This window comes from Mobula birostris, chromosome 6 (assembly GCF_030028105.1).
Source record: "Mobula birostris isolate sMobBir1 chromosome 6, sMobBir1.hap1, whole genome shotgun sequence".
Classification (NCBI taxonomy): Eukaryota; Metazoa; Chordata; class Chondrichthyes; order Myliobatiformes; family Myliobatidae; genus Mobula; species Mobula birostris.
The window spans coordinates 181677884-181694623 of NC_092375.1; the positions used below are offsets into that span (position 1 = coordinate 181677884).

The 16740-nt window shown below is 40.9% G+C and overlaps 1 protein-coding gene across 1 annotated transcript in view; it reads right to left on the reverse strand.

Moving 5' to 3' along the window:
• The window catches only part of LOC140198771 (voltage-gated inwardly rectifying potassium channel KCNH7-like), a 581620-nt gene that overhangs the window by 15673 nt on the left and 549207 nt on the right, over positions 1–16740 (reverse strand). The window contains exons 11-12 of the mRNA XM_072259781.1: positions 12537–12742; positions 770–869 (exon numbers count right to left, since the gene is read on the reverse strand). Of these exons, the coding sequence (XP_072115882.1) occupies positions 770–869; positions 12537–12742 (306 nt within the window). The remainder of the gene's footprint in view (positions 1–769; positions 870–12536; positions 12743–16740) is intronic.

Sequence of the window (16740 nt, forward strand, 5' to 3'; positions counted from 1 at the left end):
CCGATTTCCTGCCGGGACAATGACCTTTGGTCTGCCCGAATCCAGAACCACAAGATCTATTGTGGGAGAGTCTAAGACCAGAGGACCCAGCCTCACAATAGAGGGGTGTCCTTTTAGAACAGAGACGAGGAGGATTTTTTTAGCTAGAGAGTAGTGAATCTGTGGAATTCATTGCTACAGGTGACTGTGGAGACCAAGTCATTGGGTATATTTAAGGCAGAGGTTGATAGATTCTTGATTAGCTAGGGCCTGAAGGGATATGGGGAGACGACAGGAGACTGGGACTGAGAGGAAAATTGGATAAGCCATGATGAAATGGCGGAGCAGACTTGATGGGGCAAATGGCCTAATTCTGCTCCTATATCTTATGGTCTTAATGTAGACACTTATATTGTATTGCTGTACATATATTTCTTATAATGCTTTCATATCAATGAATCATTACTATAATGTTACCCAAAATTAAACTAATGGAATATTCTGTATATTGTATCCAGTCATTACTGAAAACCATAAAACAAGTTTGTTATTATCGTTATTATTACTTGCTTGAAAATGCTTTAGGAATGTATGGGAGAATGTACATAAAGTTAGGTTATTTGTAACCCAGGGAGCTCCTGAGCTTAACTTGAAGTGATAATGAGAACAGAAGTCTAGTTTGAGCCAAAAATTTAAAATAAAAAAGATTGATCCAAAAACTAAATATTTAAATTGTAACATTTTTGTAAATTCAGTTTTTAGGACTAACAGGAAACGTGAGATGAATTACCTGTATTGGTTCTCTTTTTAAAGGAAAGTTTTCTTCTTCTGGTTCTGGGAACATCCTCATCTGAGTCATTGCTTGATTCTGCTTTGAGTAGAATATCTGCCTAGATAACAGACAAAATAGTAGATAACTTCAAACAACAGTATTCATTGTAAATGATGAGAATCTATTTCACTCCTCAGTTGCCCAAGAGCATAAAGAAGCTCACAAGGGGAAATTTTGATGCTTTGACAGTTATGTTGGACTCTTGATCAAGGTCTCATTGCGAGGTTTCCATGCTACTGCTTCCATGGTGTGGGCAGGGTGGAGGGGGTGCAGGGTTCGGTGTTTCCGCTGGTGCAAGTGGAGGGGAAGGGAAGAGTTGTTAGTTCTGCTGCTGCTTGTATGATGGGAGGGGGAAGTGGGAGGAGAGGGGGGCTTTGAGGTTCCGATGTTTCTATCATTCATTCTATGTGGATGTCTGTGAAGTGTAAGAATTTGAGGTTGTATACTGTACACATTCTCTGATAATAAACTGATCCATTTGATTGAGTTTAACACACACCATCAGCTTGGTCTCTTGAGAAATACTCTCCCAATGTTTATTTGAACTACAATCAAAAAGCTATGCAAAATATGTGCGAGGAAATTTAAACCTGATTGGTACCATGTAGCGCACTCACTGGTAACAACCTGCTCTGAATTTCAAGCCAGCTTTACATTTAACAGAATTTAATTTAAAATTATCATTAGGTTGCAAGTTCCCAACCTTTCTATGCCATGCAACCGTACCATTAACTGAGGGGTCCGTAGACACCAGGTTGAGAAGCCATTTTAGGTGTTTAACATGTTGGAAAATCTGATTCAGTTAAATGCAGAAATGCAAAGCGGTTGCACCACTTGCTAGCAATCGTTCTACAATTTGATCTGAGTTGCCAAGTGTGGATGAATGGCAAGATATGAAAGAGAACAGGCTCAAAAGTTTTCAATGCCTGCATTGTAGGTTTTAGTAGATCAGATGGAAAGTAGCGAAAACCTTTAGAATTCTAGTGACACACCAGGACTTCCAGCCATATACTCAGGAGGAACTGAGAGAGAAAGCCCACAAGATCGCTGGGAGAAGTTAGGGCCCAAGGACCATGATGCAGTACCACAACAAGTTTACTGGACTTCACATGAATGGAAAAAATAAACAGTGAAGGTGAATGAAGCTTCAAGTGCCTTGGTACTTCAGCTGGAATTCTCAGCTCAATTTAGCACATCCACGTCTTCTATTAAAAATAGTCTCAGTCAATCAGCATTTATGTAATATTCTCATGCAACATACACCACTCCTGCAAAGCATGGATGCACATCACAAAACCTGCAGACACTGTCTGTTTCTCATCCATTACCACCATATTGCAAAACTGCAATGCATAACACTAATCACCCAAATGACTGATGTCATTGTTGAATTTTGCAGCTAACTCTCCACTTTTCAATGCTTCTGATAATACATCTTCTGCCCCATTTTGTTAGACAGCTATATTCTGCAACAATTTAGTATATTATCATTTCTCCACCGCAATTTTTCATCCCTGCTCCCCCACATCCAGGCCTGCACTTTCTCTTAAGGCCCATTGCAAAATAGCTTCCATAGGGTGTAACTGAAGTATCTACTAATTCCTGGAAAAGCTGGTGGACTCCGATGTGATTTCTCCTTATTTCAGAGAACTTCCTGTGTCGAAGGGGCATTGCTAGCTGAGCACTGGACATTGTCTCAGGTTAGTCTAACTTGACTGTGAAAGAAAAAAATAGAACAAAATCTGGAATTAAGGCACTAATCATTTATACGACTGCTTTAACAATTTTGGGACTTTCCAAAATAAATTTATAGCCAGGTAGGACACTTGATTTGTAGGCAGTCTTGTTTGTTGAAAACATGGCAGCTTGTATGAAGGCAGCACGAACAGAAATGTGAGTTTGAGGAAACAATTTGCTTTTGGTGTTGACTGCAGGATAAATATTGGCCAAGTCACAAGAAGAACTACTATGTTCTTCTTCAAATTTTTGACACCTGTTGGAGAGGGCAGGGGAAGCTTATTGCCCTTTCTTAAGCATGACTTACAGTGGACTGAAAACCTTGAACATGTAGATATTAAGAAAGAGGATGTACTGGAGCTTTTGGAAAGCATCAAGCTGGATAAGTCACCAGGACTAGACGAAATGTACCCCAGGCTACTGTGGGAGGTGAGGGAGGAGATTGCTGAGCCTCTGGCAATGATCTTTGCATCATCAATGGGGATGGGAGAGGTTCCCAAGGATTGGCGGTTTGCGGATGTTGTTCCATTATTTAAGAAGGGCAGTAGAGATAGCCCAGGAAATTATAGACCGGTGAGTCTTAATTCAGTGGTTGGTAAGTTGATGGAGAAGATCCTGAGAGGCAGGATTTATGAACATTTGGAAAGGCATAATATGATTGGGAATAGTCAGCATGGCTTTGTTAATGGCAAGTCGTGCCTTATGAGCCTGAGTGAATTTTTTGAAGATGTGACTAAGCACATTGATAAAAGTAGAGCAGTAGATGTAGTGTATATGGATTTCAGCAAGCCATTTTGTAAGGTACTCCATGCAAGGCTTATTGAGAAAGTAAGGAGGCATGGAATTCAAGAAGACGTTGCTTTGTGGATCCAGAACTGGCTTGCCCACAGAAGGAAAAGAGTGGTTGTAGATGGGTCATATTCTGCATGGAGTTCAGTCACCAGTGGTGTGCCTCAGGGATCTGTTCTGGGACACCTACTCTTCGTGATTTTTATAAATGACCTGGATGAAGAAGTGGAGGGATGGGTTGGTAAGTTTGCTGATGACACAAAGGTTGGAGGTGTTGTGGATAGTGTGGAAGGCTGTCAGAGGTTACAGTGAGACATCGATAGGATGCAAAACTGGGCTGAGAAGTGGCAGATGGAGTTCAACCCAGATAAGTGTGAGATGGTTCATTTTGGTAGGTCAAATATGATGACAGAATATAGTATTAATGTAAGACTCTTGGCAGTGTGGAGGATCAGAGGGATCTTGGGGTCCGAGTCCATAGGACACTCAAAGCTGCTGTGCAGGTTGACTCTGTGGTTAAGAAAACATATAGTGCATTGGCCTTCGTCAGTCATGGGATTGAGTTTAAGAGCCGAGAGGTAATATTGCAGCTATATAGGACCCTGGTCAGACCCCATTTGGAGTACTGTGCTCAGTTCTGGTCGCCTCACTATAGGAAGGATGTGGAAACCATAGAAAGGGTGCAGAGGAGGTTTACAAGGATGTTGCCTGGATTGGGGAGCATGCCTTATGAGAATAGGTTGAGTGAACTCGGCCTTTCTTCCTTGGATGAGAGGTGACCTGATAGAGGTGTATAAGATGATGAGAGGCATTGATCGTGTGGATGGCCAGAGGCTTTTTCCCAGGGCTGAAATGGCTAGCACGAGGGGGCACAGTTTTAAGGTGCTTGGAAGTAGGTACAGAGGAGATGTCAGGGGTAAGTCTTTTATGCAGAAAGTGGTGAGTGCGTGGAATGGGCTGCTGGTGACGGTGGTGGAAGCAGATACGATGGGGTCTTTTAAGGGACTCCTGGACAGGTACATGGAGCTTAGAAAAACAGAGGGCTATGGGTAAACCTAGGTAATTGCTAAGGTAAGGACATGTTTGGCACAGCTTTGTGGGTCGAAGGGCCTGTATTGTGCTGTAGGGTTTCTATGTTTCTAAATACAGTAAGTTAATAAAATATAATTCAAAATGCATGTAGTGCGCAGCACAGGCAAACAGTAAAGATCTCACTGTCGTAGTGACGAGACCTCAATGGTGGCAGGGTATTCATTCGTCTCATACTCTGAGGGAAGAAGCTGTTACCCAGTCTTGCAGACCTAGTCCTGATGCTTTGGTATCTCCTTCCTGATGGTAGTGGGTTAAAGAGATCGTAGGATGGGTGGTAAGGATCCTCAACAATGCTTCAGGTCGTTCTCCTGCAGCACTCATTGTAAATGTGACAAATATGGAAGAGGGAGATCCCGGTGATCCTCTCAGCACCTTTTATTATCCTCTTTAGGGTTTTGTGGTCCAATGCCTTGCATCTTCCATACCACAGAATGATGCAGCTGGACAGGATACTCCTGATGGTGCTCCTGCAGAAAGTTGCTAGAAAGGGGACAGGGAGCCTTGCATGCCTCAGTCTCCACAGAAGATGTAGACACTGCTATGCCTTGACTAGTGAGGAGGTGTTGTGACTTCAGGTTAGATCATCCATGATGGGAATGCCAAGAAATTTGTGCTCTTCGCTCGCTCCATGATGTGTAATGGAGAGTGGTCAACCTGTGCTTTCATGATGTCCACAATCATCTATTTTGTCTTGTCCACGTTGAGACACAGATTGTTGTTCTCACACCACCTGACAAGCTTCTCTACCTCATAAGCCGACTCATCATTTTTGTGATCCACCACTTATGTAGACTTTTCTGTTCCTTTACATTATTGAAAAATACATTCAAAGTAAAATTATAAGGTATTTATTTACAACATTACAGTACAGTTTTGCCTAATACTGCAGATAAATTATGAGCTGTGTCTTGGAATTTATGATCAAAAATAATTGACAAATGTTATCAAGATAAGGGATGGCATAGGGCGAAACTCTTTATACTATGTCCTTTTGAGGTGGACAATGTCAAAATAAGTACAAATTCTTCAGATGTAAGCGTGTGATTTCATATTCAATACGTTTATCGCTATGGTGTTGAATTACAATTATTAAGTCTAATTTCAGCCCACAGTTATACCATCATCAGTAAAGAAAAGTAACTCTATCTTCTTGGGTGATGATAAAAGGGCTCATGGCCTAATCTGAAGAGCTAGTCAATCCTTGTCAGTGTTCTGGCCAATATTTGACCTTCAGAAAATATCACTGAAACAGACTGTTTGATCTCTTATCACCCAGCTAATTGCCACAATATAATGCTATCTAAGTGATTGTCAGGTAGAATGTAAAACCATAAGACATCGGAGCAGAATTTAAAAACACAAACACAAGGAAATCTGCAGATGCCGGAAATTCAAGCAACACACACAAAAAGTGCTGTGCCAGGCAGTATCTCTAGGAAGAGGTACAGTCGATGTTTCGGGCTGAGACCTTTCGTCAGGACTAACTGAAGATTAGCTCCATCCCTCCTCCTCCTGTCTTCTCCTATCATTTCGGATCTACCCCTCCCCCTCCCACTTTCAAATCTCTTACTATCTTTTCTTTCAGTTAGTCCTGACGAAGGGTCTCAGCCTGAAACGTCGACTGTACCTCTTCCTATAGATGCTGCCTGGCCTGCTGCGTTCACCAGCATTTTTTGTGTGTGGAGCAGAATTTAAGTCATTCAGTCTTCTCTGACAATCAATCATGACTGATTTATTTCCATCGTAACTCCGTTCTCCTGCCTTCTCCACTTAGTATTTTGTGTCCCTGACTAATCAAGAATCTATCAACCTCTGCTTCAAATATACGCAATGACCTGGCCCCCACAGCTGTCTGTGGCAATGAATTCCACAGATTAAACATTCTCTGACTAATTCCTTCTCATTTCTGTTCTTCTTCTTGTATTCTGAGGCTGTGGCCTCTTGTCCTAGACACTCCCACTTTTGAAAGTATCCTCTGCACGTCCACTCCATCTGAGCCTTTCAATACTCTCAAGTTTTCAATGACATCCCTCCTCATACTTCTAAACTCCAGTGAGTACAAACCCATCAAACACTCCTTCTATCTTAACCCAGCATTCCTGGGATAATTCTTGTGAACCTCCTCTGGACCCTCTCCAATACCAGCACATCATTCCCAAAACTGCAGATTATAGTCCAAGTGTGGTTTGACCAATTCCTTATAAAACCTTAGCATTACATCCCTATTTTATATTCTAGTCCTCTAGAAATGAATGCTAACTTTGCATTTGCCTTCCTTACTAACACTCAGCCAGCAAGTTAACATTTAAGGAATCCTGCACAAGGACTTCCAAGTTCATTTGCACCTCTGATTCCTGAATTTGCCCCCTGTTTAGAAAATAGTCTACACCTTTATTCTCTCTACCAAAGTGCATGACCGTACACTTCCCTGCACTATATTCCATCTGTTACTTCCATGCCCATTCTCCCAATCTGTCCAAGTCCTTCAGCAGACTCCCTGCTTCCTCAACACTACCTGACCCTCCACTTAACTTTGCATCATTCGCAAACTTGGCCAGAATGTTATCAATTCCTACATACAAAACATTGACATATAACATGAAAATAAGCAATCCCAACACCGACTCTTTGGAACCAACAGCCAACCAAATAAGGACCCCTTTGCTCCCACACCTTCTGCAGTTGGCCAATCTTCTATCCATGCTAATATCTTTCATGTATAATCATGGGCTCTTATCTTATTAAGCAGCCTCATGTACAGCACATTGTCAAAGGCCTTCTGAAAATCCAAGTAAACAACATTCACAAACTCTCTTTTGTCTATCCTACCTGTTATTTCCTCAAGAATTCCAGCAGATATGTTAGGCAAAATTTCCTCTGAAGGAAACCGTGCTGACTTTCGTCTCCAAGCACCCCGAAGCCTTCTCCTTAATAATGGACTCCAACACTTTCCCAACCGCTGAGCTTAGGCTAACTGGCCCATAATTTCCTTTCTTCTATCTCCCTCCTATCTTAAAGAGTGGAGTGTTATTTGCAATTTTCCAGTCCTCTAGAACATTCCAGAATCTAGTGATTCTTGAAAGAATATTACTAAGGCACAAGCTCTTCAGGTACCTCTTTCAGATACCCTGGGGTGTAGTCCAACTTGTCCAGGTGACTTATCTACCTTCAGACCTTTCAGTTTCCGAACACCTTCTCCTGTGTTCCCTCGCAGTCTCGAATTGCATTAATATGTTGGGCCCAAGATAAATCTTCAGAAATATTGACACCCAGGAACCTGAAACTGCTCACCCTTTCCAATGCTAATCCCTCAATGACTATTCCCTCGACTGCCCCTTCCCGAAGTCCACAATCAATTCCTTGGTCTTTCTGACATTGAGTGCAAAGCTGTTGTTTTGACACTACTGAACCAGCTGCCAACATTAATTGTGTCATTGTCAAATTTATAGATGGCCTTTGAGCTGTGACCAGCCACACAGTCATGGGTGTAGAGAGAGTAGAGCATGAATCCTTGAGGTGCCCCGGTGTTGATTCTCAGCAAGCAGGAGATGTTACTTCCGACCCTTACTGACTATGGTCTCCCGGTGAGGAATCAAGAATCCAGTTGCAGAGGAAGGTATAGAGGTCCAGATTTTGGAGCTTGCTGATTTGTACTGAGGGCATGATAGTGTTGAACACTGAGCTAAAATCAATAAACAGCAGCCTGATATAGATATGACTATTGTCCAGGTGTCCCAAGGCCAAGTGGAGAGACAGTGAGATTGCATCTCAGTAGATCTATTGTGGTGATAGACAAATTGCAATGGCTTAGGCAGGGGCTGAATCTAGCCATGACCAATCTCTCACAGCACTTCATTTGAGGAAACGTGAGTACAACTGGGTGAAGGTCATTGAGCTAACTCACCCTGCTCTTCATGGGCACTGGTGTGATTCTCATTCCATTGAAGCAGGTGGGAACCTCTGACTACAGCAGTGGAAGATCAAAGGTGTATTTCAACACTCCCATCAGTTGTTTGGCACAGATTTTCTATGCCATATCAGGTACACCAGTGAGGATTCACCCTCTTGAAAGATGTTCTGATGTTGGCCTCTGAGACAGAGATTACAGAGCCACCAGATGTTGCAGGGATTTGCACAACTGTAATTATATTCACCTTCTCAAAGTGTGCATAAAAGGTATTGAGCTCATATGGGAGTGATGCATCACAGCCAATCATGATGTTAGGCTTTACCTTGGCTTGCAGACCCTGCCAGAGCTGATATGCATGTGGTTTAGTCCCTAACTTCAGTCAGAATTGTTTTTTTCTCTCTTAAAATAATCTTCTGTCTGTAATACCTGGACTTCTTATATAGTTCTGGATCTCCAGTCCAGAATGCCACAGATTTAGCCCTCAACAGACTACAAATCTCTTGGTTCATCCACGTCTTTTTGGCTTGAGTATGTTCTGTATGTTCTCAAAGGCTCTCAATCATCCACACAGGCCTTGGTGAAGTCAATGATAACTGTGGCATATTCATTCAGATTCGAAGATGAATCCCTGAATATTGTCCAGTCCACTGGCTCAATGCAGTCCTGAAAGCACTCCTCCACCTCCCTTGACCATAACTTCTTGGTCCTCATCATTGGTGCAGCTATCTTCAGTATCTGCTTGTACACCGGTAGAAGAAGTACAGACAGGTGATCAGACTTTTCAAAGTCTGGGCATGGGATGGTACTTCAGCTGTGCTTGATGGTGGCATGACAGAGGTCAAGTTAAACTGAAAACCTAACAGCACTCCAGTGAGCCAGACAGAACCAGAAGTGAATACTGCAGCAAAGTACTCATTAAGTACCTCTGCTATCTCCTTGGGTTCCATACACACTTTTCCACTGTCACACTTGATTGGTCCCATTCTCTCATGTCTTATCCTCTTGCTCTTCACATACTTGCAGAATGCCTTGGGGTTTTCCGCCAAGGCCTTCTCATGGCCCCTTCTGGTTCTCCTAATTTCTTTCTTAAGCTCCTTCCTGCTAGCCTTATAATCTTCTAGATCTCTATCATTATCTATTCTTTTGAAACTTTTGTAAGCTCTTCTTTTCTTCTTGACTACATTTACAACAGCCTTTGTACACCACGGTTCCTGTACCCTACCATCCTTTCCCTGTCTCATTGGAATGTACCTGTACAGAACTCCACGCAAATTTCCCATGAATATTTGCCACATTTCTTCCGTACATTTCCCTGAGAACATCTGTTCCCAATTTAAGCTTCCAAGTTCTTGCCTGATAGCCTCATATTTCTCCTTACTCCAATTAAACGCTTTCCTAACTTGTCTGTGATAGTATTGTGATCACTATCTCCAAAGTGCTCTCCCACTGAGAGATCTGAGACCTGACCAGGATCATTTCCTAATACCAGATCAAGTACAGCCTCTCCTCTTGTAGGCTTATCTACATATTGTGTCAAGAAACCTTCCTGAACACACCTAACAAACTCCACCCCTCACTCTATGGATATGCCAATCGATATTTGGGAAATTAAAATCTCCCACCACAACAACCCTGTTATTATTACACCTTTGCAAAATCTGCCTCCCCATCTGCTCCTTGATGTCCCTGTTACTATTGGGTGGTCTATAATAAACACCCAGTAGCGTTATTGACCCCTTCCTGTTCCTAACTTCCATCCACAGACACTCAGTAGACAATCCCTTCATGTCTTTCTCTTTTTCTGCAGCCGTGATACTATCTCTGATCAACAGTGCCATGCCCCCACCTCTTTTGCCTCCCTCCCTGTCTTTTCTGAAACATCTAAAGCCTGGCATATTTCTGGTAATATTTTGGTTTATGTGCTGTGTGTGTGTGATATATATGCCTTGTGGGTGCACTATGGCCCAGAGGAATATTGTTTCATTTGGTTGTATAGATGTACAGTCAGATGAAGAACTTGAAATTGAACTTGCACTTGTCAATCACAGGCAAATCCCTTTCTACCACTGAGCAAATTTACATGCAGCACTGCAACAAGAAAGCAGCATCCATCATCAAGGAGTCCACCACCCATGCCATGATCACTTCTCACCACTACCATCAGGCAGAAGGTATAGGAGCCTTTTCTCCCATGCCACCAGGTTCTGAAATAATTATTACTCGACAACCATCAGGTTCCTGAACCATCATGGATAACTTCATTCACCACAATTGTGAACTCACTACAGACACACTTTCTAGGATTATACAACTCATGCTCTCAGCATTTTTAAATGCATAATTGGCTTCTTTTGCTCTTTGCCTGTTTGTCAGTTTTTGTTTATGTGTAGTTTCCATAAATGTATTGTGTTTCTTTGTTTGTCTGTAAAAGATTGCAAGAAAATGATAATATATGGCAATATATAATAAACATTCACCGCCTTGGAAGTTTTCATATTTTATTGTTTTATAACATTGGATCACAGTGGATTTAATTTGGCTTTTATTGACACTGATCAACAGAAAGAGACTCTTTTGTGTCAAAGTGAAAACAATTCTCTACAAAGTGATCTAAAATCTAAATTAATTACAAATATAAAACATAAAATATTTGATTGCATAAGTATTCACCTCTTTCAGTATTTAGTAGATGCACCTTTGACAGCAGTTACAGACCCTGAGTCTGTGTGGATCAGTCTCTATCAGCTTTGCACATCTGGACACTGCAATTTTCCCACATTCTTCTTTACAGAACTGCTCAAGCTCCGTCAGATTGCATGGGGATTGTGAGTGAACGTCCCTTTTCAAGTCCAGCCACAAATTCTCAATAGGATTGAGGTCTGTACTCTGACTTGGCCACTCTAGGACATTAATTTTGCTCTTTTTAAGCCATTCCTGTGTAGCCTTGGCTTTATGCTTGGTGTCATTGTCTTGCTGGAAACAAATCTTCTCCCAAGTTGTGGTCCTTTTAGAGATTGCATTCAGGTTTTCCTCCACTGTATTTTGCTGCATTCATTTTACCCTCTACTTTCACAAGCCTTCCAGGGCCTGCTGCAGTGAAGCATCCCCACAGCACGATGCAGCTACCACCATGCTTCACGGTAGTGATGGTGTGTTTTTGGTGTTATGTATAGTGTTTCGTTTGATAGCCAATAATCTCAATTATGGTTTAAACAGACCATAGAACCTTCTTCCAGCTGACTTCAGAGTCTCCCAAATGCCTTCTGGCAAACTCTGGCTGAGACTTCATGTGAGTTTTTTTCAACAGAGGCTTTCTTTTTGCCACTCTCTCATAAAGATGCAACTGATGAAGCACCTGGGCAACAGTGGTTTTATGCACAATCTCTCCCATCTCAGCCACTGAAGCTTGTAACTCCTCTAGACTTTTCATAGGTCTCTTGGTGGTCTCCGTCACAAGTCTCCTTCCTGCAAGGTCACTCAGTTTTTGAGGACAGTCTGCTACAGGCAGATCTATTCCACTTCTTGATGATTGACTTAACTGTATTCCAAGGAATATTCAGTGACTTGGAAATGTTCTTGTATCCATCTCCTGGTGAGCTTTTCAATAACCTTTTTGCAGAGTTGCTTGGAGTGTTCTTTTGTCGTCATGATGTAGATTTTGCCAGGATACTACCTCCCCAGCAGTTGTGCTTTTACTACAATCAATTGAAACACCTTGACTGCACACAGGTCTCCAAAAACAGATTTCCATTTAACTAATTATGTGATTTCTAAAACCAATTGGCTGCACCAGTGATGATTTGGTGTGTCATATTAAAGGGGAAGGGCAGTGAATACTTTTGCAATTATTTCATGTTTTATATTTGTAATTAATTAATTTAGATCACCTTGTAGAGATCTGTTTTCACTTTGACACAAAAGAGTATTTTTCTGTTGATCAGTGTCAATAAAAGCCAAATTAAATCCACTGTGATTCAATGTTGTAAAACAATAAACTATGAAAACTTCAAAGGGGAGATGGTGAATACTTTTTATAGGCACTGTACACTGTATGTAATTTGACAATAAATTTTACTTTGACTTTGAAAACATGACTCTGTCTAACTCAACTTTAAGTGTTGAGACATTTTGATTTGAATTGCCTTCAACTGCTTATTGTTCTCTGAAAGGAAATAACTTAAATGTTCAGGTTGATACCTTTGATCCTTCATCTCGTAGATTGAATGTGAGTTCCAAATTCGTTAAGAAGTAGTCGGAAAATTCTGGATACATATCCAAAACTTCTAATAGGTCTTCCCTTTGGATCTTATGCAAATCGCAGTACGTCAGCGCTCGTACATCAGCATTAGATTTCCCTGGTCTTGCATAAAGGTGGATCATTTCGCCGAAGATGTCATTTTTCCCTGGAAAGACACAAATGTTTCTTTAAAATCAAAACTTCTAGGACATAAATCTTGAGTTAGTATTTCTCTCTGGGATCTATATCAGATCTTTTAAAAAAAAGAATAAATTCTGGAGTTCTGGTGGTGTTGATAATAACACATGATATTGTACTAATGTTATTTATAGAAGATGCAGTATTGATGCTTCTTGGGAATGAAGCTAATAAGACATTGAAGCAATTGTTCTGTAGTGTAAAACCATGTCAAATGCTGGGGTTGATTGGTATGTTTCTGCTAAGCACCAAACATTTTTTATTCTTTTCTTCAGTGATTTTATATGGATCCATCTTGAAACTTGTAACAAATAGGTACCATTTCTACTGATCCAATTAATGTTCCTTTTCCACATAAGTAGTCTGCATTTATTTATTGCTCTGTGCTGAGTTTTACTGATCAGCAGTTCATTACTGCTGTTTATGGAAGGGAACTTTAAGCAGGCAAGTAAAAAAGTAAATAAGAATTTCTAAAGCATCCAAGAAGATTGCTGCAGAAATTTCACTTTAATTATTTCTTTTACTTTTTTAAAGCAGTTTTCCATTAAAACCACACTGATCTGTAGAAGAAAGCAGAATATTTTCAGGTACTTAGATTATTAATTCCTACATATTAATAACAGCAGTTGCAAACGTTTCTCTATCTAGGTAACTATATATGTAGATAGGCATCTTTGAACACATTCAAAAAAGACTTTACCAACTAATCTGTTAGCAAGACTGTTGGAGAAGCAATTCAGAATTAGGCAGAATTTTAGTGTGTGCAACAAATAGCAGTCAATAATCATTGTGAAATTTTAAAACAATTCAAACAATTTATAAAGCAATAAACACAATTTAACAACTCATATTCTGGCTATTAATGTACAATAATAGTAGAAAATGGTGGAATCTTGATTTATCCAGAAAGAACTGTATGTGCTCAGACTGCTAGTTTTGTACTGAGTCTATTATGTGTCATGGCAACATAATACGACTTTGGCTTAATTGCAGACTGAAAATAAAAGCGATTTCAAACCTCCTCAAGGATAATTTTTACTTTCACTGGGGGAAAAGATTGATCTCCATCAGTGGAACAGGACTTATTTCAATTTCTTTCTTCATTGTTTTCATCTGTCCATTTTCACTGCTCATAAAAGAATAATGTCCTAAAGGCTGATGAACTTGTAGCTGCCACCCTGAAGAACAGGTTGAGTTTGACAGAAAATGTACAATGTGGAATGAGGCTATTTGGCCCATCATACCTTTGCTGTGCGCAAAATACTTACTCATACCTTCATTGTTTGTGATTGTGTTCTCCACTGATTGAAGATGCGAGGGGGTATGTTCAAGGGGGATGTGAGGGGTAAGGTTTTTACTCAGAGAGTGGTGGATGCCTGGAATGCGCTGCCTGGTATGGTGGGAGAGGCAAATACATTAGAGATTTTTAAGAGACGTTTGGATAGGCACATGGATATAAGGAAGATGGAGGGATAGCAACATTGCGTAGGTAGAGGGGATTAGTGCTTGGGTGTTTTTGATTTGCTTTTTAGCTGGTTGGCACAACATTTTAGGTCAAATGGCCTGTTCCTGTACTGTACTCTTCTATGATTGTGGAATCATCAGAGAGCATCTCATTTCATGAAGTCAAAAAATGCACATCCCATTAAAGATTTGAGCATTACATGCTGATGATGATGTTGTTATGGTGGCTGGGATTATAAAATGAGGAACTCCCCCGATCTCTTGTGTAAGAGATTCAGTTTGAAGATCCTGCTTCTCTACCCTCTCCATTGGGTACATTTAGCATGACAACCTATAACCTTACAACGTGGTTTATTGGACACTCAATTTATGGAATACCGGTCTGTTGTATATTTGATATTTTAATAATATTTGAGTAATCTTGTATATATAGTTTAAGTAATCTTGTTCATTTAAATAATTAATTATGGCTATAATTGTGTAAAAATACATTAATCGTACTGTATACTGGTTTGTATTCGTTTCCTTCAGCTTTTCAGCATTTTCTTTCTTGTGACTGATTGGCGGGTGGGTGATCTGTTAATTTTTGTGTGTGGGGGGTTGGGGGTTTTAATGCGACTGTTGCTGCTTTTTTCTGTGAGTGTGGGGGTTAGGATTGTTATTGTTGCTGTTTTTCTCTGTGAGCGAGGAGGCCGGGATTGTTATTGTCACTGTTTTGTGCTGTGGGTGAGGGGCTCAGGGATTGTTATTGTCACTGTTTTTCTGCGAGTGTGGGGTTGGGGATTGATACCGTTGCTGTTTTTTTCCTCTGTGATGGGTCATGGATTGTTTTTGTCGCTATTTATTTCTGTGAGTGAGGAGGTCGGGGATTGTTATCGCCATTGTTTTTTTTCTGTGCGTGTGGGGTTGAGGATTGATATTGTCGCTGTTTTTTCTCTGTGGGCGAGGGGGTCGGGGATTGTAATTGTCACTGTTTCTGCGGGTGAGGACCGGGGACTGTTATAGAAACATAGAAACATAGAAAACCTACAGCACAATACAGGCCCTTCAGCCCACAATGTTTACTTGGAAATTACTTAGGATTACCCATAGCCCTCTATTTTTCTAAGGTCCATGTACCTATCCAGGAGTTTATTAAAGGAGCCTATCGTGTCCGCCTCCACCACTGCCGCTGCCAGCCCATTCCACGCACTCACCATTCTCTGTGTAAAAAAAAATTACCCCTGACATCACCTCTGCACCTACTTCCAAGTGCCTTAAAACAGTGCCCTCTCGTGTTAGCCATTTCAGCACTGGAAAAAAGCCTCTGACTACCCACATGATCAATGCCTCACTTTGATATGGAGTCTCATAAAGGAGTTGTGGGAGTGTTAATGTGTCTGGCTTGTGTATTTGTCTCCACCCTCACAGAGACAATTGTCCTAATATTTTGAGTTTTAAGCTGTGTCCGATGTTCTAGAACTTCTAAAGTTACTAAGTAGCATTACTCTGAATCACTTTTCGACTTCAAAATCAGATTTATTATCATCAGCATGTGATGTGAAACTTGTTAACTTAGCAGCAGGAGTTCAATGCAATACATAATATAGAAGAAAAAAAATAATAATAAATAATTAAATAAATCTATATTCAGTATGCTTTATACAGTATACTTATATTGAATAGAAACATAGAAAGCCTACAGCTTAATACAATGCTGTGCCAAACATGTACTTACCTTAGAACTACCTAGGCTTACCTTAGAATTACCTAGGGTTACCCATAGCCCTCTATTTTTCTAAGCTCCATGTACCTATCCAGGAGCCTCTAAAAAGATCCTATCGTATCTGCCTCCGCCACTGTCACTGGCAGACCATTCCACGCACTCACCACTCTCTGTGTAAAAAACTTACCCCTGACATCTCCTCTGTACCTACTTCCTTAAAATGGTGTCTTCTCGTGTTAGCCAATTCAGCCCTGGGAAAAAGCCTCTGACTATCCACACGATCAATGCCTCTCATCATCTTATACACCTCTATCAGGTCACCTCTCATCCTCCGTCGCTCCAAGGAGAAAAGGCCAAGTTCACTCAATCTGTTCTCATAAGGCATGCTCCCAAATCCAGGCAACATCCTTGTAAATCTCCTCTGCACCCTTTCTATAGTTTCCACATCCTTCCTGTAGTTAGGTGACCAGAAATGAGCACAGAACTCAAAGTGGGGCCTGACCAAGGTTCTATATAGCTGTAACATTACCTCTCAGTTCTTAAACTCAATCCCATGATTCATGAAAGCCAATACACTGTATGCCTTCTTAACCAAAGAGTCAACCTGCGCAGCAGCTTTGATTGTCCTATGGACGCAAACCCCAAGATCCCTCTGATCCTCCACACTGCCAAGAGTCTTACCATTAATACTATATTCTGCCATGATATTTGACCTACCAAAATGAACCACCTCACACTTATCTGGGTTGAACTCCATCTGCCACTTCTCAGTCCAGTTTTGCATCCTATTGATGTCT